This window comes from Somniosus microcephalus, chromosome 24, assembly GCF_052327205.1.
Source record: "Somniosus microcephalus isolate GS21.2 chromosome 24, FLI_Smic_1.0, whole genome shotgun sequence".
NCBI classification, from domain to species: domain Eukaryota; kingdom Metazoa; phylum Chordata; class Chondrichthyes; order Squaliformes; family Somniosidae; genus Somniosus; species Somniosus microcephalus.
The window spans coordinates 2432459-2457477 of record NC_141010.1 but is presented as its reverse complement, the minus strand read 5'-3'; the positions used below and the strand labels follow the sequence as shown (position 1 = coordinate 2457477).

Genomic DNA, 25019 nt, shown 5'->3' with positions numbered 1-25019 from the left:
TTACGCGCATGCTACATTTCGTACGATCACGGAATCTCCCTTTTTCTACTGGAGATGTAAAGAAAATATGCTCAGAATGCCGGCTTTGTGCGGAATTAAAACCTCAGTTCTTCCGCCCCTCAGATGGTATGCTCATACACGCAACCCAACCGATGCAACGACTTAGCATCGATTTTAAGGGCCCAGTGCCCTCTTCCACTCGGAACACATATTTGCTCACCATGATTGATGAATATCCACGTTTTCCGTTTGCCTTCCCCTGCTCCAATATGCTGGCGTCCACAGTAATCTGCTGCCTTGAGCAGGTATTTTCTCTCTGTGGCATGCCGGCTTATATTCACTCAGATCGGGGTCCATCCTTTATGTCAAAGGAACTCAAGGACTACCTCTCAGAACGGGGAGTTGCTACAAGCAAAACAACACCATACCATCCCATCGGAAATGGGCAGGTAGAGAGGTATAACGGTATCGTCTGGAATTCCGTACGTCTTGCTTTAAGATCTCGGGGCCTACCAGACCAGCAATGGGAAGCAGTGCTTCCGGATGCATTGCACTCTATACGGTCCCTTCTTTCTACAGCCACAAATACTACACCTCATGAGCGGTTCTTTGGATTCCAGCGTCGCTCATCTCATGGGACATCACTCCCGTCATGGCTAACTACTCCTGGACCTTTTCTACTCCGAAGATACGTTCGGACGTCTAAAAATGACCCTCTCGTAGACGAGGTCGAACTAACCGATGCCAACCCCACCTATGCAAACATACGATATCCCGACGGCCGAGAATCTACCGTATCATTACGGGATCTGGCTCCCTGCCCACCAGGACCTAGTGGGACATCGGGAGATGGTATTTTACCAGGAAACTCTTGGAACCTATCGGGTACCCCTCTCCAGGATCCTGATCGGCCACCAACTAGCTTGGTGCCGGTAGAACCCCGTACTCAAAGTTGCGACCCTCCCAGTACCGCGCACGAAAGTACTGATCCGCCACAGACCAGCTCTGCACCTCCCTCTGAATAGAGGCAGACCGACTTTGAACCTATTGGGGCTCGTACACGAAGCCATGATCTCCCCGACCCTTCACAGGGTAATCCAGGCCACACAGACTCTGACCAATGGCCAACCGCATGTAAGCGGACCAGCGACCCTCTACGACGGGAACCCAAACAGGTGCGACTCTTCCTCGTTCGGCGGCTGCGGAACAAAAGGAAGACCACAACCTTCTAATCCTGCAGGAGGGAAGAATGTGATAATAATGATAACTTCCGGGAAGTTATGTCACTTCCTGTGAACTTTGTACATACATCACTTCCTGTCATACATCACTTCCTGTTGGACTGGTATAAATACTGAACTGCTCAGTATTGTAAGGGGCTTCTACCAGAGGCATGGTGAAGACCTCTCTTGTATATAGTGTGATTATAAGTTGCTTAAAGCTTACTTTAAAGTTACTTGATGTGTGAGACTCCTTTTTCTTACATCAGGGATTAGAGCCAATTAACTGCCTGTTAACAGGTAGTTAACAGGCAGTTTTGAGGCTTATCCCCATTTTACCCCTGCAAGTGAGGGCTTCCCGACGGCTGCGAACCTCGCCAGGGTCAGCGAGGCGAGCAGTGGGTCTGCGGATGACAGATGAAACGTCATATGCTGACGTCCTCTGTCACCGGCTTTCCCTTAATTGGCTGGTAAGCCTGCAGGGCGGGCTTAACAAGGTCAATCAAGGGAAAATAGCGTGGGTTGGTCAGACGTTGTTGGGGGCGGGACTGAAACCTGAAAACCAGCAGTCCTGCCCCCAACGCGCCCCCATTGGCAAAATCCAGCCCCATAATATAATATGCTTTAAGATGATAATAGAGAAGGACATAAGTATGATGAAAACCAGGTTAATAGATTAGAGAAAAGCTGATTTTGAGGGGCTGAGAATAGAACCGGGAAGATAAAATGGGCAACAATATTGGCAAACAGCGATGTAGAACGACAATGGGAAACGGTGTTCAACAGAGTACAGGAAAAATATATTCTGCTAAAAGGAAAGAACAAACTAAACACTAATGAGACTCCATGGAGGAATAGGGACATAAGGGAATAATTGAGGGTAAGGAAAGAGGCGTACATTAAGTACATAGACAGCAGAGGAGTGCATGATAAGAGAGAATACAAAGGGATTAGGAGAGAAGTCAAAAAAACAATTAGGAAGGCAAAGAGGAACTGTGAAATTAAATTATCAAGGAACATAAAACAAAAGAGTAAAATATTTTATAGGCACATCAATAAAAAAAGGAAGGTTGGGATGAAAATAGGGCCATTAAAGGATGGGCAGGACAATACCACAGGTAACAATAGAGAGATGGCAGAAATATTAAATTATTATTTAGCTTCAGTATTTACCAGGGAGATAGAACAGGTGGACATGACATCGGATGATGAGATGAGTAATGAGATAAGTGCATCTGATCCGGATGGATTACATCCACGCATTTTTAAAGAATCTAGGGGAGAGATAGCAGAGGCATGACTATACATATTTAATAATTCGTTAGAAAAAGGTGTAGTCCCAGAGGACTGGCGGACAGCTAACGTAATACCTATATTTAAGAAGGGGGATAGAACATGTCCTGGGAATTATAGACCAGTCAGCTTAACATCGGTGGTAGGAAAAATAATGGAATCCCTACTAAAGGAGAGAATAGAAGAACATCTAGAAACAAAAAGTATAAAAATGAATAGTCAGCATGGATTTTAAAAGTAAAAATCTTGCTTGACCAACCCTATTGAGTTTTTTGAAGAGGTAACAGAGAGAGTAGACAAGGGTAATGCAGTAGATGTAATTTATCTAGATTTTCAAAAGTCCTTTGATAAGGTACCCCATAATAGACTAATGAACAAGGTCAGAGAATGCGGAGTCAGGGGACAAGTAGCAGAATGGATTGCTGGCTGGCTTCAAGACAGAAAGCAGAGAGTGGGAGTAAAGGGTAGCTATTCACAGTGGCAGAAGGTGGGTAGTGGTGTTCCACAAGGATCAGTGCTGGGACCACTGCTGTTCACAATTTACATTAACGATTTAGATTTTGGAATCAAAAACACAATTTCTAAATTTGCAGATGATGCCAAATTGGGGGGAGGGATAGTCAATACTGAGGAGGACGGCAACAAATTACAGGCGGACATTAATAAACTTGCAGAATGGGCAAATAATTGGCAAATAAAGTTCAACACTGATAAATGTGAGGTATTACATTTTGGTAGGAAGAATAGGGAGGTCACTTATCACTTGGAGGGTGCGAGTCTAGGTGGGGTAGAGGAACAAAGGGATCTCGGAGTACAAATACACAAATCACTAAAAGTTGCGACACAGGTTAGCAAGGCCATAAAAAAGGCAAACCAAGCACACGGGTTTATTTCTAGAGGGATAGAATTGAAAAGTACAGAAGTTATGCTAAACCTGTATCAAACCTTGGTTAGACCACACTCGGAGTACTGCGTGCAGTTCTGGTCGCCATATTATAAAAAGGATATAGAGGCACTGGAGAGGGTGCAGAGAAGATACCAGAGATGTGAGGGTATACATATCAGGAAAGGGTGACCAGGCTGGGTCTCTTTTCTCTTGAAAAAAGAAGGCTGAGGGGTGACCTAATAGAGGTCTTTAAAATTATGAAAGGTTTTGATAGAGTGGATACAGAGAGAATGTTTCCACTTGTGGGGAAGAGCATAACTAGAGGCCATCAATATAAGATAGTCACCAAAAAATCCAATAGGGAATTCAGAAGAAACTTCTTTACCCAGAGAGTGGTGAGAATGTGGAACTCGCTACCACAGGGAGTGGTTGAAGCGAAAAGTATAGATGTATTTAAGGGGAGGCTGGACAAGCATCTGAAGGAGAAGGGAATAGAGGGTTATGCTGATAGATTTAGATGAGGAAAGACGGGAGGAGGCTCGAGTGAAGCATAAACGCCGGAATCGTCTGGTTGGGCCGAATGGCCTGTTTCTGTGCCTTATATCCTATGTAATCCTACGTAACATTGATCAAGCAGCTAACAAGTTTCTGAACCACTATAAATGACGTTTCATTTATCCAGCTGGGCAGTGGGGAGAGGAAAGGAGGGTTTACGTTACACAAGAACTTAAGAACTAGGAGCTGGAGTCGGCCATTTGGCCCTTCGAGCCTGCTCCACCATTCAATAAGATCATGGCTGATCTTCTACCTCAACTCCACCTTCCCACACTAACCCCATATCCCTTAATTCCCCCAAAATTATTGACCTCTGTCTTGAAAATACTCAATGACTGAGCCGCCACAGCTCTCTGGAGTAGAGAATTTCAAAGATTCACAACCTTTGAGTGAAGAAATTTCTCCTTATCTAAATGGCCAACCGATTATTCTGAGACTGTGACCCCGTGTTCTAGATTTCCCAGCCAGGGGAAACATTTTCCCAGCATTAACCCTGTCAAGCCCCTTAAGAATTTTATATGTTTCAATTCGATCAGGTCTATGGGCTGGATTTTGATACTGGAGGCGTGTAGGAGGCGGGACTACAACTTTTGGGGTTGTAGTCCCGCCTCCATCGAGTTGTGGCCAACCCACTCGATTTTCGGGCTCACAGGCCAATTAAGGGCCACCCGGCAACAGGTGACGTCACAGATTGACATTTCATCTGTCAAGAGCTTTTGACAGATAATTGGCAGTTAATTGGCACTAATCCCCTTCCTGCCTCGGGGAGGCGGCTCCCAGCACAGGTCGGGTATCCGCCTCCTTTGAAACTGGCATGGAGGCGGGTTGGGTTTGTGCCCCCTGATTTCGAGATTTTAACCTCCCACACGCCTCCAATCCCGCCTCCACGGCCCAATGAAAATTCTGCCCTATGTATCTTCATGAGAACCGGTTCCGAAATGTTAACCTGACCTTCCTCTCTCCACAGATGCTGCCTGACCTGCTGCGTGTTTGCACCATTGTCTGTTTTTGCAGCGTCTGCAATATCTGTTTTTTTAAAGCATGAGGACAGTCAATTTCACTGACCAACACGTAAAACTCTGCTAGGCAGCATTTTAGGAAATGTGATGAGGTTTTGGAGCTGAGGATGGGACCCACAAACTTCCACAGGAGATAACGAGGGAAGGTTGAGTCAGCAACTGCAAGGGACTATCAGGGTGCACAGGATGTTAAATTTTAAAAAGAGCACCGTCAAGGCAAGGGCACAATCCAAATAATTCAGTACAGCAGCAGAACCTCAGAAACATCAGCACTTTGGATCTCGGAGGGAAGTATCTGTCTGTATTTTTTTATAACACTGAGACTGGCAATTTTTCAGTGACTAAATAATAAAATAGTCTTTAATTTTTTGAGACATTTACCCACTCAGCACACCCTGGTTTCTGGGACCACAAAACACTTCCATGTTTTGAATGTGATTTTCATGGCTGATCTGCGATCTAACTCCATATACCCACCTTTGGCCAATATCCCTTAATACCTTTGGTTAACAAAAAGCTATCAATCTCCGATTTAAAATTAACAATTGACCCAGCATCAATTGCCGTTTGCAGAAGAGAGTTCCAAACTTCTACCACCCTTTGTGTGTAGAAGTGTTTCCTAACTTCTCTCCTGAAAGGTCTGGCTCTAATTTTTAGACGATGCCCCCTAGTCCCTGACTCCCCAACCAGCGGAAATAGTTTCTCTCTATCTACCCTATCAGTTCCCCTTAATATCTTTGATCAAATCACCCCTTAATCTTCTAAATTCCAGGGAATACAACCCTAGTTTGTGTAATCTCTCCTCGTAATGTAATCCTTGAAGTCCAGTAAACCTACGCTGCACTCCCTCCAAGGTCAATATATCCTTCCTAAGGTGTGGTGCCCAGGACTGCTCCCAGTGCTCCAGGTGTGGTCTAACCAGGGTTTTGTGCAGCTGCAGCATAACTTCTACCCCCTTGGATTCTAGTCCTCTAGATATAAAGGCCAGCATTTTGATTATTTTCTGTAAAATCATTATTTTAATGATTTATGTACCTGGACTCCTAAGTCTCTTTGGACATCCACTGCTTCTAGCTTTTCACCATTTAGAAAGTATCCTTTTCTATCCTTTTTAGGTCCAAAGTGGATGACCTCACACTTGCCTACAATGAAATCCATTCGTTATAGTCTTACCCATTCACTTAATCTATTAATATCTCTTTGTAATTTTATGCTTTCATCTACACCTCCTACAATGCCGCCTACCTTTGTGTCATTGGCAAACTTGGATATATGGCTTTCTATCGCATCACCTAAGTCGTTAATAAATACAGTGAATAGTTGAGGCCACTACACCACTCCCTGCGGGACACCACTAGTCACATCCTGCCAATTAGAGCACCTACCCATTATCCCTAATCTCTGTCTCCTGCCGCTCAGTCAATTTTCTAACCAGGTCAATAATTTGCCTTCAGTTCCTTGGGCTTCAATCTTAGATAACTGTCCCTTATGAGGGACTTTATTAAATGCCTTCTGGAAATCCATATAAATAACATCCATAGACATTCCCCTGTCCACTACTTTAGTCACCTCTTCAAAAAATTCAATCAGGTTCATCAGGCACGACCTACCCTTTACAAATCCATGCTGGCTCTCTCTGATCAGCTGAAAATTTTCAAGGTGTTCAGTCACCCTATCCTTAATTATAGACTCTAGTAATTTCCTGACAACAGATGTTGACCAGTGGCCGAGATTGTCTGCTGGTAGCATGAACTTGGGAATTTACCCCAAGTATTTTTGGAAGATTATTGGGGGACAATTTTTATTTACTCATTAGGTCCTGAAAACATCAATCCTCATTGGAATGGGCTCCCTACGGCTGGTAAACATGTGCAGGGAGTGAGGTCACGGTGCTGGGGGTGGGTGGCTGGCAGTGGGAAAGTTGCCTGCAGCTTGGCCCTAGAGGGGAGTCCACAGGACAATTGTTGACTGGAGTTGGAGCTGCAGGATACTGGTTCCAGAATGGTATGAGAATGGTCCATTCAGTCTCACACATTGAAGGTCCTGATCATAGAATCATAGAATGATACAGCACAGAAAAAGGCCATTTGGCCCATTGTGCCTATGCTGGCTCTTTGTCAAACAAGGCAACCCTCCACACACCCACTTCATGCGTATCATATAAACTCAGTAAGCCATCAAACTGGTGCTATGCCATTCCACCACCACAGATTCTGCTACATGTCTCCAATCGATAGATTTTTGGATACTATGGGAACCAAGGGATATGGGGATAGTGTGAGAAGGTGGAGTTGAGGTAGAAGATCAGCCATGATCTTACTGAATGGCGGAGCAGTATCGAAGGGCCAAATGGCCTCCTCCTGCTCCTATTTCTTATGTTCTAACTGAGCTTTTCTTCTCTTGTTTTTTGGCTGCCACTTTCTTGCACTCAGTTGTTAGGAAGGCTGAAACAAGGACGCTTTTAGTGTACCGTTTACACGATGAGTAGTGGTCCTGCTGACGCTGCAGTAGGATCAATTTCTTTGTCTCTCGTCAGTGTAACCAAGAGCTCCCACCTCTACCTTCGATGGCTCAATCTTAAATCCTTCTTAGTATATCATCATTCTTTCACTTTTTCCTCTGAGCTCAAGTGGAACTCCCATGCTCCCCACTGCTAAAGTTGCTTCAAGAAGTTTAGTTGGTCTTTCAAGCTAAGCATGTCTTTCTTTAACGCTCTATAAAGCCCTATTCTGTCCAAGAATTGAACACTGCTTCCATTTCCCCAGCACTTTTCTTACATTCCTCGATAGGTGAGGTACAAGAAAAGCCAGTCATCTGACAGGCAATTCTTCTTCCATGTCTAGATTCCAACCTCTTTCACTTTCTGGTGCATTCTTTCTTGTCTCCCTCACTCAGAAAGAACTTGCATTTGTTTAATGCCTTTCACAGCATCTCAAAGTGCTTCACAGCCAATGAAGTATTTTTTGAATTGTAGTCACTGTTGTAATGTATGAAACATGACACCCAATTTGTGCACAGAAAATTAAATAAATGAGCAGGCAATCTGTTATAATGATGATGTTGTTGGCCAGGACATCGGGAGAACTCCCCTGCATTTCTTGAAATAGTGGGATGTTTTACATCCACCTGAGAGGGCAGACTGGGCTTCAATTTAACGTCTCATTCAAAAGATGGCATTCGCTGACAGTGCAGCCCTGAACTGTCAGTCTAGATTATGTACTTAAGTCTTAGAGACTCAAGTGGGGCTTGAACCCATGACCTTCTGACTTAGAGGCAAGATTGCTACCACGGCCACGGCTGACACAGTACATGGGCCTAGAAATTCACTATGGCCCCGCCAGCTGGCTAACGGCCAAAAGTTAGCGCTGGGCGCGGAGCCATGTGCGACCGTCAAATATTCACTTTTCGCGCCCCAAGTCGGAACCGGGCGCTATTCCAGGGTGTGCCCGCCCCCGCTTGGGGCGCTGAAACTGAATATCAGCGCTCTAAGTGCCGCTGCGCCACCCGATGCGGTGCGGCAGGCTGCGGTACTGCAGGCCTCCTCCTTCTCTTAAGGTGGAGGTGCCTGCAACGGGGAGATCGCTGCTGGATTGTGCCGGCAAATGAGCCCGGCACCATGGAGAAGTGTCGGGCTCGCAGAAAGCAGCCGGCAATGCCGCGGGGGGGGGGGGGGGGGGGGGGGGGGGTGGTGGAGGAGGCCGGGGAAGGAGGTGCGGGCAGGCGGCCGCCGAAAAAGCGGCCGGCCGCACCTCCACCTTTATGCGCCCCAGTAAGGCTGCAGTAAGGCCCTGGTCTCCGGATGTTAGTAGCGGCCGCCACGGAGGAGGCGGCGGCAACTGAATATGGGTGTTGGGCCGGCAACGGGGCACTGCGCACACCGATGACGTCATCGGTGCCGGCGCAGCGCTACCGGCTACCGCCGCCATTACCGCCGATCTCAATATCAGCGCAACCTCCTATACTGGCGCAGAAGCCCTCTTTAGGCGGCAACTGGGCGCAAAGCTTGCAGCGCCTTACTGAATTTCTAGGCCATGATCTTTCCTCTTTTAGTTCTTCCTAGTGACAAACAGCCCATTGTATACGCTTTCTCCCCCCTGAATCTTATGTGAAGAAGATTTACGTGAATGCATTAACTCATGCACTGCCAAAAGAAATTAAACCTACAGTAATGGAAAAAGTGCAATTAGTGTTACAGCTAATGTCAACCACAGTTCATATGCCTTTTGATAAATAGGTAACCTGAACTGAATGACCTCATGGGGTAATTTTCCGAGTTCAGTTCAGGGAGCTTCACCCACCAGCAGTGCTTTATGGAAACCTGGTTAGGCACTGCCCACGATTTTTTGACTCAGTCGGTAAACCATGGGCAGTAATTCTGCCTCCACATTCAATATGCACTACCGGAGGCAAGAGTTCCCACTCACAAAATGACCCCTTTTAATGTGATCTTAATGTCACAGGTACACAGTCAGGAGTTCCAAACGCACTGGGAGAAGATCACACTGATTTGTGAAACAGATATGAAGCAACAGGCCTGAGATTCACATAAAGCCAGGTAGCAACAGATTCTGCTTTACAAAGTGGAGTTTGCAATGGTCGTGAGTTACAAGCTGTTGCGATAGATTGTTTTGTTTATCACAACAACAACAATAATATGTATTTATATAGCACCTTTAACATAGTAAAACGTCCCAAGGCGCTGCACAGGAGCGATTATCAAACAAAATTTGACACCGAGCCAAATAAGGAGATATTTGGGCAGGTGACCAAAAGCTTGATCAAAGAGGTAGGTTTTAAGGAGCGTCTTAAAGGAGGAAAGAGAGGCGGAGAGGTTTAGGGAGGGAATTCCAGAGCTTAGGGCCCAGGCAGCTGAAGGCACGGCCGCCAATGGTGGAGCGATGGAAATCGGGGATGCGCAAGAGGCAAGAATTGGAGGAGCGCAGAGATCTCAAAGGGTTGTAGGGCTGGAGGAGATTACAGAGATAGGGAGGGGCGAGGCTGTGGAGGGATTTGAACACGAGGATGAGAATTTTAAAATCGAGGCGTTGCCCGACCGGAATTTGACCGCTTTTCCCTATTTTTCGCACTTCGGAAACCGGTCTCAGCTTCTGCTGTCAGCTAAGCAAATCCTCACATATCCCACAGGGATTCCTGTATTTGACAGGAAAAAAACACTTCCCAAGGCAGTAATGGGAAAGAAAACCTCTAACACTGCAAGGTTAGTGGTTTGAGGTCGATTCCAAAATTGCTACCTTACACCCAGAAATAGCAGTTGTGTCCACCAGCTAAACTGTGCCGCGATTTAATACTTGGGACACATTAAACAGGTCTGCACTTCACCCAGAAGCAGAATAGCACAATTTCCTGGGTTCCAAACTTTCTTTGGTAACTTTGCTGAAATGAATCTACAGAGAACAGTCAAAAGAAAATGTCTGGGGGAAAAGTGAATAATATTGAGAAGGTGGCGCTGATGTGGAGTCACACTGACACTCTGACCATTTACAACTCGTTAAATCTCAGCAGTTAAAAGAAATAAAGAAAGACTTGCGTTTCTCTCGTGCCTTTCACAATCTCAGGACATCTCAAAGTGCTTTACAGCCAATTAAGTACTTTTGAAGCATAGTCACTGTTGTAATGTAGGAAATGTGGCAGCCAATTTGCGCACAGCAAGCTCCCATAAACAGCAATACATAGAAACATAGAAGATAGGAGCAGGAGTAGGCCATTCAGCCCCTCGAGCCTGCTCCGCCATTCAATGAGATCATGGCTAATCATCTAAACTCAGTACCCTGTCCCTGCTTTCTCCCCATATCCCTTGATCCCTTTAGCCTTAAGAAATATATCTAACTCCTTCTTGAATATATTTAATGAATTGGCCTCCACTGCCTTCTGTGGCAGAGAATTCCACAGGTTCACCACTCTCTGGGTGAAGAAATTCCTCCTCATCTCTGTCCTAAATGGCTTACCCCTTATCCTTAGACTGTGACCCCTGGTTCTGGACTCCCCGACCATCGGGAACATCCTTCCTGCATCTAGTCTGTCTAGTCCTGTTAGAATTTTATAAGTTTCAATGAGATCCCCTCTCATTCTTCTAAACTCCAGCGAGTATAAGCCCAATCGACCCAATCTCTCATACGTCATTCCTGCCATCCCAGTGAATTAACTGGCCAGATAATCTATTTTTAGATGTTGGTTGAGGGATAAATTTTGGCCGAGACACGGGAGAACTCCCCTGCTCTTCTTTACACCCACCCAAGAGGGCAGACCGGGCTTTGGTTTAACGGCATCTCCAACAGTGCAGCATTAGGAAGAATTTCTTTAACGTACGGGGCTAGAGAAGAAAATACGTCTGTATGTGGGGCTGCGGTGACTTTACGCAGTTCATTCTACAATCGCCACCTGACATCTGAAAGGTTTTAAATAAAAGTCCATCCACTTTTAGAAAATACATAAAAGATATTCATCTGACCTGGAGTGCAGAGACCTGTACTCTGCAGGTAACTGTGGCAACGATCCTTGTGCTCCTCCAGGGAGCTACGCTGTTTATAGCTCCGCCCGCAGAAGCTACACTTGTAGGGCTTATCAACTGCAATGAGAAAATGCAAATAGTGAAACATCGCACAGGAATACAAAGCAAACACATGTGAGCTAAGAGCTATTGTTAGCAGCAATGTTTTTAACCTCCAGTCACTTAACAAAAAAAAACTGAATAAATAGCACTGTGGCATAAATAACAGCCTTTGTACGTTAATAAAAAATATCACTCGAGGAGAGAGAATGAAGTGTAACATCCAAGTTCAACCACTTCTGAGCCTCTGACTTACATTCAAGGGTCAAGGATCTACCATCCGGGACCAGTAACTGTGCTGATGTTCGCTCAGCTCAGTGGCAGCTGCACAGAGCCAGAACCACAATCATTTCTTTTCAGCCAAGAAACCTGCCATTTCAGCAAGCTAAGAGACTTCTTAATCTGCCTTTGTATCAGTTTTCTTTTCATTCGGACTCTGGGAGCCTGGTGCCCATGAGCTAGCTGCCGGCATTTAAGGTGTTTAATCCGTTCCCACACAGCAGTGGCACACTTGTTGAGCCAGTTGTGTCTGGAATGTTTGTTTTAATTCACTCTCGGGATGTGGGTGATACTGGTAAGGTTGGCATTTATTGCCCATCCCAGGCTGCCCTGAGAAGTGGTGCTGATATATGTCCAAGTCAGGATGGTGTTCCCATGACATGCTGTTCTAATCCCTCTCAGTGATGAGGTTTACATGGGAGGGAGTACAGTAGGCAAGTATAGTGCAAAAAGATCATTTCTAATCTGGAAACTTTCCAATCCACTGCATTCCCCTACGGTTTAGTTGCTTTCTCCCCCTCTTTGTCTTTCTTATAGGAACAGGAGGAGGCCATTCAGCCCCTCGAGCCTGTTCCACTGTTCAATGATATCATGGCTGATCTGTACCTCAACTCCATTCACCCGCCTTATCTCCATATCCCTTGATACCCTCACCCAACACATATCTGTCAATCTCAATGTTGAAATAGTCAACTGATCCCCAGCATCCACAGCCTTTTGGGAGAGCAAGTTATAGAGTTTCAATACCCTTTGTGTGAAAAAGTGTTTCCTGGTTTCATTCCTAAATGCTGCATTTACCCACTGATGACACAACAGTGGAATATCTAGGCCAGTTGCAGATGGGAAGAATTTTGTAACTGTGAGTTATTAGGTAGTCCTCACTTGCAAAGCAAACTTGTGCACCTTCTCTATGTTCCATACGTGTCCAGTAGCTGTGCCCGCCAGTGCAGGTGTGCTGGGCCCAGTGGCCTATTTCGACGCTGTAACAATCTATGATTTTGCAGAGAGGCTACCTGTTGACCAGGTGAAAGGCAATTCAAAGGCTGGTGCTGGAAATGATTTTCTTGCAAAACACAGGTATACTGGCAACTGTTTGTAAAGACAGTTACAGCAAAGTAACTGAGGAGACTTTAAGATATGTTTTTGACCGTTGATCCCTCTGATGACATCACAAGAAGGCAATGTTCCCCTCTCGTACAGCAAGATCAGACTCTACCTTGTGCCTGCTACAGGATATCACAATAATGCCCAAGCAAGTTTGAATTCAGCACGGCCTCGCTCATGCTCCGTGTTACAGAGGCCTCACTAATTTGCATGTTCTCACAGTCCTTGGTTTATTACAATTAAACAATCAGACACCAATATTTTGATGGAACAGACATCCTCCTGAGCACCTACTCTGGATCACAGTACCTGAGAAGTTACTTTTCAGATCTATCTGATATTGAAAGGTCTGTTTTTGTCTGAAAACTGTTGATGGGGATGGAAAAAATAGTTAATGCAGAGGGGCCATCAGATCAAAACCCGCCTTGGGCCCAAGTCCTGGTCTTAGTTTCCACTCTGAGTAAGATGAAGTGTTCGAAGTGAATGTTGCCCGGCTGCACGTTTCTGTGCTTTAGAGTCCTGTGGTTTCAGATAGGCTGTGTGAGGTGATAAGGCTGAAACTTATCGCTCAATAGGGCTGACTTACTACAAAAAGCTTTCCTTTTTCTGCAAGTATCAGTAGTATCAGAATGAAAGAGTCTGGCTTGAATGTAATTCAGCACAATTAGAAGGCTGGAGCCTGTGCGCGCCGCACACAAGCAAGGTTTCACATCTCGTTAAGGTACCCCATAATAGACTGATGAACAAGGTCAGAGAATGCAGAGTCAGGGGACAAGTAGCAGAATGGATTGCTGGCTGGATTCAGGACAGAAAGCAGAGAGTGGGAGTAAAGGGTAGCTAGTCACAGTGGCAGAAGGTGGATAGTGGTGTTCCACAAGGATCAGTGCTGGGACCACTGCTGTTCACAATTTACATTAATGATTTAGACTTTGGAATCAAAAACACAATTTCTAAATTTGCGGATGATGCCAAATTGGGGGGAAGTCAATACTGAGGAGGACGGCAACAAATTACAGGAGGACATTAATAAACTTGCAGAATGGGCAAATAATTGGCAAATGAAGTTCAACACAGATAAATGTGAGATATTACATTTTGGTAGGAAGAATAGGGAGGTCACTTATCACTTGGAGGGTGCGAGTCTAGGTGGGGTAGAGGAACAAAGGGATCTCGGAGTACAAATACACAAATCACTAAAAGTTGCGACACAGGTTAGCAAGGCCATAAAAAAAGCAAACCAAGCACTAGGGTTTATTTCTAGAGGGATAAAATTGAAAAGTAGAGAAGTTATGCTAAAGCTGTATTGAACCTTGGTTACACCATACTTGGAGTACTGCGTACAGTTCTGGTCACCATATTATAAAAAGAATATAGAGGCACTGGAGAGGGTGCAGAGAAAATTTACAAGGACGATACCAGAAATGCGAGGGTATACTATCAGGAAAGGGTGAACAGGCTGGGTCTCTTTTCTCTTGAAAAAACATAGAAACATTGAAGATAGGAGCAGGAGCAGGCCATTTGGCCCCTCGAGCCTGTTTCGCCATTTAATGAGATCATGGCTGATCATCCAAATTCAGTGCCCTGTCCCTGCTTTCTCCCCATATCCCTTGATCCCTTTAGCCTTAAGAAATATATCTAACTCCTTCTTGAATATATTTAATGAATTGGCCTCAACTGCCTTCTGTGGTAGAGAATTCCACAGGTTCACCACTCTCTTGGTGAAGAAATTCTTCCTCATCTCAGTCCTAAATGGCTTACCCGTTATCCTTAGACTGTGACCCCTGGTTCTGGACTCTCCCGCCATCGGGAACATCCTTCCTGCATCTAGTCTGTCTAGTCCTGTTAGAATTTTATAAGTTTCAATGAGATCCCCTCTCATTCTTCTAAACTCTAGCGAATATAAGCCTAATCGACCCAATCTCTCTTCATACGTCATTCCTGCCATCCCAGGTATCAGTCTGGTGAATCTTCGCTGCACTCCCTCCATGGCAAGAACATCCTTCCTCAGATAAGGCGACCAAAACTGCACACAATACTCAAGGTGTGGTCTCACCAAGGCCCTGTACAACTGCAGCAAGGCATCCTTGCTCCTGTACTCGAATCCCCTCGCTATGAAGGCCAACATACTATTTGCCTTCTTAACTGCCTGCTGCACCTGCATGCTTACCTTCAGCGACTGGTGCACAAGGACACCCAGGTCTCGTTGCACTTCCCCTTTTCCCAATCTATTGCCGTTCAGATAATAATCTGTCTTCCTGTTTTTGCCACCAAAGTGGATAACCTCGCATTTATCCACATTATACTGCATCTGCCATGCATCTGCCCAATCACCCAACCTGTCCAAATCATACTGGAGTTTCTCTGCATCCTCCTCACAGCACACACGCCCACCCAGCTTTGTGTCGTCTGCAAACTTGGAGATATTACATCTAGTTCCCTCGTCTAGATCATTAATATATATTGTGAATAGCTGGGGTCCTAGCACTGATCCCTGCGATACCCCACTAGTTACTGACTGCCACTCGGAAAAAGACCCGTTTATTCCAACTCTTTGCTTCCTGTCTGCCAACCAGTTCTCTATCCAAGTCAATACCTTACCCTCAATTCCATGTGCTTTAACTTTGCACGCCAATCTCTTATGTGGCACCTTATCGAAAGCCTTCTGAAAGTCCAAATACACCACATCCACTGGTTCTCTCTTATCTATTCTATCAGTTACATCCTCAAAAAATTCCAGTAGGTTAGTCAAGCATGATTTACCTTTTGTAAATCCATGTTGACTTTGTCCGATCCTATCACTGTTTTCCAAGTGCTCTGCTATTACATCTTTTATAATGGACTCGAGCATTTTCCCCACTACCGATGTCAGGCTTACCGGTCTATAATTCCGATTTCTCTCTACCACCTTTTTTAAATAGTGGGGCTACATTAGCTACACTCCAATCCATGGGAACTATTCCAGAGTCTATAGAAGGCTGAGGGGTGACCTAATAGAGGTCTTTAAAATTATGAAAAATGTTGATAGAGTGGATACAGAGAGAATGTTTCCACCTGTGGGGAAGAACATAACTAGAGGCCATCAATATGATAGTTACCAAGTAATCCAATAGGGAATTCAGAAGAAACTTCTTTACCCAAAGAGTGGTGAGAATGTGGAACTCGCTACCACAGGGAGTGGTTGAGGCGAATAGTATAGATGTATTTAAGGGGAGGCTGGACAAGCATCTGAGGGAGAAGGGAATAGAGGGTTACGCTGATAGTTAGATGAGGAAAGACAGGAGGAGGCTCGAGTGGAGCATAAACACCGGCATGGACTGGTCTGCTTCTGTGCCGTATATCCTATGTAATCTTGACTAGCAAGGCTTCCATTTACTACTTTAACCACAAACATTAAAAAATGACACAATCAAAGTGTCCACTCAGGACGAGTGCCACACCACGATTAGCAGGGCCACAACTATATCAGCGAGAATGCTGTAGTGAAGCTGCAACGCTCGCTGGACAATGCCACATCGCAGGCTGCGTTTGCAGATTGCCACATTGTCAAAACATCCCTACATCATCAAAGTGACAATCTGCAGACAATTCTAATAATTATATGGTAACACAGCATGTATCAGTATAACATAATTGGGTGGGGGGGAAGTCAATACTGAGGGCTGCAACAAATTACAAGAAGACATTAATAAACTTGCAGAATGGGCAAATAATTGGCAAATGAATTTCAACACAGATAAATGTGAGATATTACATTTTGGTAAGAAAAATAGGGAGGTCACATATTACTTGGAAAATAAGAATCTAAATGGGGAAGAGGAACAAAGGGATCTCGGAGTACAAATACACAAATCACTGAAAGTATCAACACAGGTTAACAAGGCCATAAAAAAGTAAACCAAGCACTCGGGTTTATTTCTAGAGGGATAGAATTGAAAAGTAGTGAAGTTATGCTAAACTTATATCAAACCTGGGTTAGACCACACTTAGAATACTGCACACAATTCTGGTCACCATATTATAAAAAGGATATAGAGACACTGGAGAGGGTGTGGAGAAGATTTACAAGGATAATACCAGAAATGCAAGGGTATACATATCAGGAAAGGATGAACAGGCTGGGTCTCTTTTCTCTTGAAAAGAGAAGGCTGAGGGGTGACCTAATAGAGGTCTTTAAAATTATGAAAGGTTTTGATAGAGTGGATACAGAGAGAATGTTTCCACTTGTGGGGAAGAGCAAAACTAGAGGCCATCAATATAAGATAGTCACCAAGAAATCCAATAGGGAATTCAGGAGAAACTTCTTTACCCAGAGAGTGGTGAGAATGTGGAACTCGCTACCACAGGGAGTGGGTGAAGCGAATAGTATAGATACATTTAAGGGGTGGCTGGACAAGCACAAGGGAGAAGGGAATCGAGGGTTACGCTGATAAGAGTTAGATGAGGAAAGACGGGAGGAGGCTCGAGTGGAACATAAACACCGGCATGGACTGGTTGGGCCAAATGGCCTGTTTCTGTGCCATATATCCTATGTAATGTAATAATATTAAAACAACCCATGGACCTGAGAAATGTAGTGGCTGATCAACAATAATGATTGTGCCATTGGTTAAGGACAGTAGGCCAACTGACAGACTCCAGCTTCTGCCTTGTCCATCAGCTCCATCATTCTGTTTTTCACCCTGTCTTTTTATAAATTGAGAAACATAAGTAAAGGACCCCACAGAGGTAAAGGGTCAAGGCCCATAGTGCAGGACACCACTGAGGTAAAAGGTCAAGGGCCATAGTGCAGGACACCACTGAGGTAAAGGGTCAAGGGCCACAGTGCTGGACCCCACAAAGGTAAAGGGTCAAGGGCCACAGTGCTGTACCCCACAAAGGTAAAGGGTCAAGGGCCATAGTCCAGGACAGCACTGAGGTAAAGGGTCAAGGGACACAGTGCTAGACCCCACAAAGGTAAAGGGTTAAGGGCCATAATCCAGGACACCAACAAGGTTGAAAACAGTAGAGGAGGACACAATATAAACTACGGGTTGGATGAAGACAGGCTTGGGGTTTACAAGACTGTAGGATGAAGGAAAGAGTGAGGAGGGGTTATGGAGTTCCAGTGTTGAGGTTGGGAAAGAATGAGTTGGAGTAGGAAATGATTCAATATAGTGAGGATACAAGAAGGAGGAAGGGTTTAGGATGGCGGGTTTCAAGTTCAGGAGGAACAAATAATGATGCACTTCATTTGTAAATTGAGGATGAGTAGGTCAAAGGCCAAAACTGCAGGTTAAGTAAATTAAGAGACACAAGTCACATGTACGCAAGGATAGCAACCGTACCTCTGTAAAGCCCAAGTCTGAATACTTGAACACTGCTACATATCTAGACAGGCACTTCCTGCAACTCCCTCACACTCTCGGACAGAATAGCAGAGAAAGCTGGTGTCTGACCTTAGTAGTCTTGGAGGTTGGAGGCTGGAGAAAGACAGCTTATCATACCCTTGATGAAGTTTTCTCCTTTTTTCAGTGCAGGAATGGGGGAGAGATGAATGTGTTGCCTCAGATGATTGATTAGTTACAATATTACGCTTCTACCCTGTGGTCAGGTTATGGAGCTGCCGTATATCCTTCTACCCTCTCACCTCTGTCAGAAGCTATTGGGTTCAAGTCCCACTCCAGAGACTTGAGCACAAAAATTTAAGCTGACACTCCAGTGCAGTACTGAGGGAGCGCTGCACTGTCTGAGGTGCCGTCTTTCAGATGAGATGTTAAACCTGCTCTCTCAGGTGGACGTAAAAGATTCCATGGCACTATTTCAAAGGCGTTCTCCCCGGTGTCCTGGGTAAAATATTTATCCCTCAACTACTATCACTAAAACAGATGATCTGGTGATTATCACATTGCTGTGTGTGGGAGCTTGCTGTGCGTAAATTGGCTGCCACGTTTCCTACATTACAACAGTAACTACACTTCAAAAAGTACTTCATTGGCTGTAGAGCGCTTTGGGACGTCCTCAGGTGGTGAAAGGCGCTGTATAAATGCAACTCTTTCCTTTTTGTGGATCAGGGTACCGAGGGCATGTTTGAAGAATGGAAAGAGCGACGACCCTTCATGGCCCGCCATACAGAGGTACACGGAGCAAGGGGCCAAAGAAGCGCTGGATAGACATGTCAATAGTGACTTGTCACAGAAAGGGACACTGGTGACTGAAATGGCTTGGCTAGTTCAGAACACACAACAATGGAGTGAATTCATTCGACCTCCTCGTCGCTGCTGAGCAGATGGATGGGAAGTTAATCGGAATAGACCACCAAGGAACAGTATGAATGCCAGTAATTCCCTGCGAGAAGGGGTTTAAATTCTAAAAGGCCCCCTGAAGGAGTGCAGTTGATCACAAGGAAGAAGACCGCACTCCCGCAACCTGCAAAGTTTAAGATATTTTTAAAAACTAGCCCTTCTCTTCAGAAGCCCCGGAGACAGCCAGCCCCGCTTCACTGTTACTGCAGCCATGCCCTGCACAGCCCTCCTGCCACAGGCTACCTCTGGAAACTTCGTCGGGGTCAGTACGGGGGAGGTAGGGCTGGTGCAAAACTAACCTCGCCCATTTCATGCCAGATTTCTGCCGAAGTGGAAAATCCCGGCCTAGAATTACATTTTAGAAATTCATGAAGGATTTTATTCCCCGCCTTGTCCTTTCCTGTTCATACGACACCAGACAGCCTAGCAGATTCCCGCCGCCAACCCCCCCCTCCGCGGACAGACAAACTGAAAATGGCCTCAGGATTGCAGTGAATTAGACCCTGCCAGTTCAGCACTGGCCATCCATCAGCTCCTATTTAGTGATCATGCAGCCGTGTGGGATTGCTACCTTTTACATAAACCTAGGTAAGTGTATAAATTTGTGGTCCAGCTTTGCATGTTCTTAACCTGAAAATGCCCAATCCAATCACTGGTGTGGGCCGGAACACAGTTTCTCCTGGATACAGGCTGTCGTGCAGAATAAAGAATACATTTGAAAAAGGAAGAAATTCATGTGCGGGAATGTGTAATGCGCCCTTGTGTTGTGTCGAGTGGTTTAGAACAGGACGAGGCCACAAGAGGGAGGATCTGACAAACGCTAATTATTTTCAGTTATGATAAACTTTCTGCACAATGTAAATTTCACTCCATGTAACAGCAAGCGTCTTGTCATTTCAGGAGCGCTTGTTGTTGCAGAGGAAGGGTGTAGTGAAATGAGAAAACTGTCGGTTAGAATACTTGCAGTTTGTAGCTTCAGTGCTAGCCTTACCCTGCACATCAACTCCCACACGCACGGCCCTCCCTCAGCCTCGCAATCACAGGGCTCGCCACCACAGAGACTTCTTCACCATCCAGCTTCATCCTCAACACCCTCACCCCCTGCTCAACAACACCCTCACCCCCTGCTCAACAACACCCTCACCCCCTGCTCAACAACACCCTCACCCCCTGCTCAACACCCTCACCCCCTGCTCAACAACACCCTCACCCCCTGCTCAACACCCTCACCCCCTGCTCAACACCCTCACCCCCTGCTCAACACCCTCACCCCCTGCTCAACAACACCCTCACCCCCTGCTCAACAACACCCTCACCCCCTGCTCAACAACACCCACACCCCCTGCTCAACAACACCCTCACCCCCTGCTCAACACCCTCACCCCCTGCTCAACACCCTCACCCCCTGCTCAACACCCTCACCCCCTGCTCAACACCCTCACCCCCTGCTCAACACCCTCACCCCCTGCTCAACACCCTCACCCCCTGCTCAACAACACCCTCACCCCCTGCTCAACACCCTCACCCCCTGCTCAACAACACCCTCACCCCCTGCTCAACACCCTCACCCCCTGCTCAACACCCTCACCCCCTGCTCAACACCCTCACCCCCTGCTCAACAACACCCTCACCCCCTGCTCAACACCCTCACCCCCTGCTCAACAACACCCTCACCCCCTGCTCAACACCCTCACCCCCTGCTCAACACCCTCACCCCCTGCTCAACAACACCCTCACCCCCTGCTCAACACCCTCACCCCCTGCTCAACACCCTCACCCTCTGCTCAACACCCTCACCCCCTGCTCAACAACACCCTCACCCCCTGCTCAACAACACCTTCACCGCCTGCTCAACACCCTCACCCCCTGCTCAACAACACCGTCACCCCCTGCTCAACAACACCCTCACCCCCTGCTCAACACCCTCACCCCCTGCTCAACACCCTCACCCCCTGCTCAACAACACCCTCACCCCCTGCTCAACAACACCCTCACCCCCTGCTCAACACCCTCACCCCCTGCTCAACAACACCCTCACCCCCTGCTCAACAACACCCTCACCCCCTGCTCAACAACACCTTCACCCCCTGCTCAACACCCTCACCCCCTGCTCAACACCCTCACCCCCTGCTCAACAACACCCTCACCCCCTGCTCAACACCCTCACCCCCTGCTCAACAACACCCTCACCCCCTGCTCAACACCCTCACCCCCTGCTCAACACCCTCACCCCCTGCTCAACACCCTCACCCCCTGCTCAACACCCTCACCCCCTGCTCAACAACACCCTCACCCCCTGCTCAACAACACCCTCACCCCCTGCTCAACAACACCCTCACCCCCTGCTCAACAACACCCTCACCCCCGGCTCAACACCCTCACCCCCTGCTCAACACCCTCACCCCCTGCTCAACACCCTCACCCCCTGCTCAACACCCTCACCCCCTGCTCAACAACACCCTCACCCCCTGCTCAACACCCTCACCCCCTGCTCAACAACACCCTCACCCCCTGCTCAACACCCTCACCCCCTGCTCAACACCCTCACTCCCTGCTCAACACCCTCACCCTCTGCTCAACAACACCTTCACCCCCTGCTCAACACCCTCACCCCCTGCTCAACAACACCCTCACCCCCTGCTCAACAACACCCTCACCCCCCTGCTCAACACCCTCACCCCCTGCTCAACACCCTCACCCCCTGCTCAACAACACCCTCACCCCCTGCTCAACAACACCCTCACCCCCTGCTCAACACCCTCACCCCCTGCTCAACACCCTCACCCCCTGCTCAACAACACCCTCACCCCCTGCTCAACAACACCCTCACCCTCTGCTCAACAACACCCTCACCCCCTGCTCAACACCCTCACCCCCTGCTCAACACCCTCACCCCCTGCTCAACAACACCCTCACCCCCTGCTCAACACCCTCACCCCTGCTCAACACCCTCACCCCCTGCTCAACACCCTCACCCCCTGCTCAACAACACCCTCACCCCCTGCTCAACACCCTCACCCCCTGCTCAACACCCTCACCCCCTGCTCAACACCCTCACCCCCTGCTCAACACCCTCACCCCCTGCTCAACAACACCCTCACCCCCTGCTCAACAACACCCTCACCCCCTGCTCAACAACACCCTCACCCTCTGCTCAACAACACCCTCACCCTCTGCTCAACAACACCCTCACCCGCTGCTCAACAACACCCTCACCCCCTGCTCAACACCGTCACCCCCTGCTCAACAACACCCTCACCCCCTGCTCAACAACACCCTCACCCTCTGCTCAACAACACCCTCACCCCCTGCTCAACACCCTCACCCCCTGCTCAACACCCTCACCCCCTGCTCAACAACACCCTCACCCCCTGCTCAACACCCTCACCCCCTGCTCAACACCCTCACCCCCTGCTCAACACCCTCACCCCCTGCTCAACAACACCCTCACCCCCTGCTCAACAACACCCTCACCCCCTGCTCAACAACACCCTCACCCCCGGCTCAACAACACCCTCACCCCCTGCTCAACACCCTCACCCCCTGCTCAACACCCTCACCCCCTGCTCAACAACACCCTCACCCCCTGCTCAACAACACACTCACCCTCTGCTCAACAACACCCTCACCCTCTGCTCAACAACACCCTCACCCGCTGCTCAACAACACCCTCACCCCCTGCTCAACAACACCCTCACCCTCTGCTCAACAACACCCTCACCCCCTGCTCAACAACACCCTCACCCCCTGCTCAACAACACCCTCACCCCCTGCTCAACAACACACTCACCCCCTGCTCAACACCCTCACCCCCTGCTCAACAACACCCTCACCCCCTGCTCAACACCCTCATCCCCTGCTCAACACCCTCACCCCCTGCTCAACACCCTCACCCCCTGCTCAACAACACCCTCACCCCCTGCTCAACAACACCCTCACCCCCTGCTCAACAACACCCTCACCCCCTGCTCAACAACACCCTCACCCCCTGCTGAACAACACCCTCACCCCCTGCTCAACACCCTCACCCCCTGCTCAACACCCTCACCCCCTGCTCAACAACACCCTCACCCCCTGCTCAACAACACCCTCACCCCCTGCTCAACAACATCCTCACCCCCTGCTCAACACCCTCACCCCCTGCTCAACACCCTCACCCCCTGCTCAACAACACCCTCACCCCCTGCTCAACAACACCCTCACCCCCTGCTCAACACCCTCACCCCCTGCTCAACACCCTCACCCCCTGCTCAACAACACCCTCACCCCCTGCTCAACACCATCACCCCCTGCTCAACACCCTCACCCCCTGCTCAACACCCTCACCCCCTGCTCAACAACACCCTCACCCCCTGCTCAACACCCTCACCCCCTGCTCAACACCCTCACCGCCTGCTCAACACCCTCACCCCCTGCTCAACAACACCCTCACCCCCTGCCCAACAACACCCTCACCCCCTGCTCAACAACACCCTCACCCTCTGCTCAACAACACCCTCACCCGCTGCTCAACAACACCCTCACCCCCTGCTCAACAACACCCTCACCCCCTGCTCAACACCCTCACCCCCTGCTCAACACCCTCACCCCCTGCTCAACACCCTCACCCCCTGCTCAACAACACCCTCACCCCCTGCTCAACAACACCCTCACCCCCTGCTCAACAACACCCTCACCCTCTGCTCAACAACACCCTCACCCGCTGCTCAACAACACCCTCACCCCCTGCTCAACAACACCCTCACCCTCTGCTCAACACCCTCACCCCCTGCTCAACAACACCCTCACCCCCTGCTCAACAACACCCTCACCCCCTGCTCAACACCCTCACCCCCTGCTCAACAACACCCTCACCCCCTGCTCAACACCCTCACCCCCTGCTCAACACCCCCACCCTCTGCTCAACAACACCCTCACCCCCTGCTCAACAACACCCTCACCCCCTGCTCAACAACACCCTCACCCCCTGCTCAACAACACCCTCACCCTCTGCTCAACACCCTCACCCCCTGCTCAACACCCTCACCCCCTGCTCAACAACACCCTCACCCCCTGCTCAACACCCTCACCCCCTGCTCAACAACACCCTCACCCCCTGCTCAACACCCTCACCCCCTGCTCAACAACACCCTCACCCCCTGCTCAACACCCTCACCCCCTGCTCAACAACACCCTCACCCCCTGCTCAACACCCTCACCCCCTGCTCAACAACACCCTCACCCCCTGCTCAACACCCTCACCCCCTGCTCAACAACACCCTCACCCGCTGCTTAACACCCTCACCCCCTGCTCAACACCCTCACCCCCTGCTCAACACCCTCACCCTCTGCTCAACACCCTCACCCCCTGCTCAACAACACCCTCACCCCCTGCTCAACACCCTCACCCCCTGCTCAACAACACCCTCACCCCCTGCTCAACACCCTCACCCCCTGCTCAACAACACCCTCACCCCCTGCTCAACACCCTCACCCCCTGCTCAACACCCTCACCCCCCCTCACCCCCTGCTCAACACCCTCACCCCCTGCTCAACAACACCTTCCCTCCCTGCCTGCCTCAAACAACACCTTCACCCCCTGGAAAAAGCCTCCCCCAACTCTCTCACCAACACACTCTCAAACTCCTAACTCCTCTCTCCTGGTCCTCCCCCCTCCATGACATCACTGCCTCTGCCAGCCTGCTTAACCAGTCCTTTGCTTAGTATCTGAAGCCCTCGTTCCCCACCAAGTCCCTCACAGTCTCGTATCCCCATGCTTTCCCAGTACTGGGACAGGGATGATGTGGGGTGGATAGGGGGGTGGGTGCGTGGGTG

General features: G+C 48.4%; 1 protein-coding gene across 1 annotated transcript in view; it reads right to left on the bottom strand.

The window, feature by feature from the left end:
• LOC147100955 (zinc finger protein Aiolos-like) overlaps positions 1-25019 on the bottom strand; it is a 160515-nt gene that overhangs the window by 45673 nt on the left and 89823 nt on the right. Inside the window, exon 5 of the mRNA XM_085966063.1 lies at positions 11443-11559. Within this exon, the coding sequence (XP_085822189.1) occupies positions 11443-11559 (117 nt within the window). The remainder of the gene's footprint in view (positions 1-11442; positions 11560-25019) is intronic.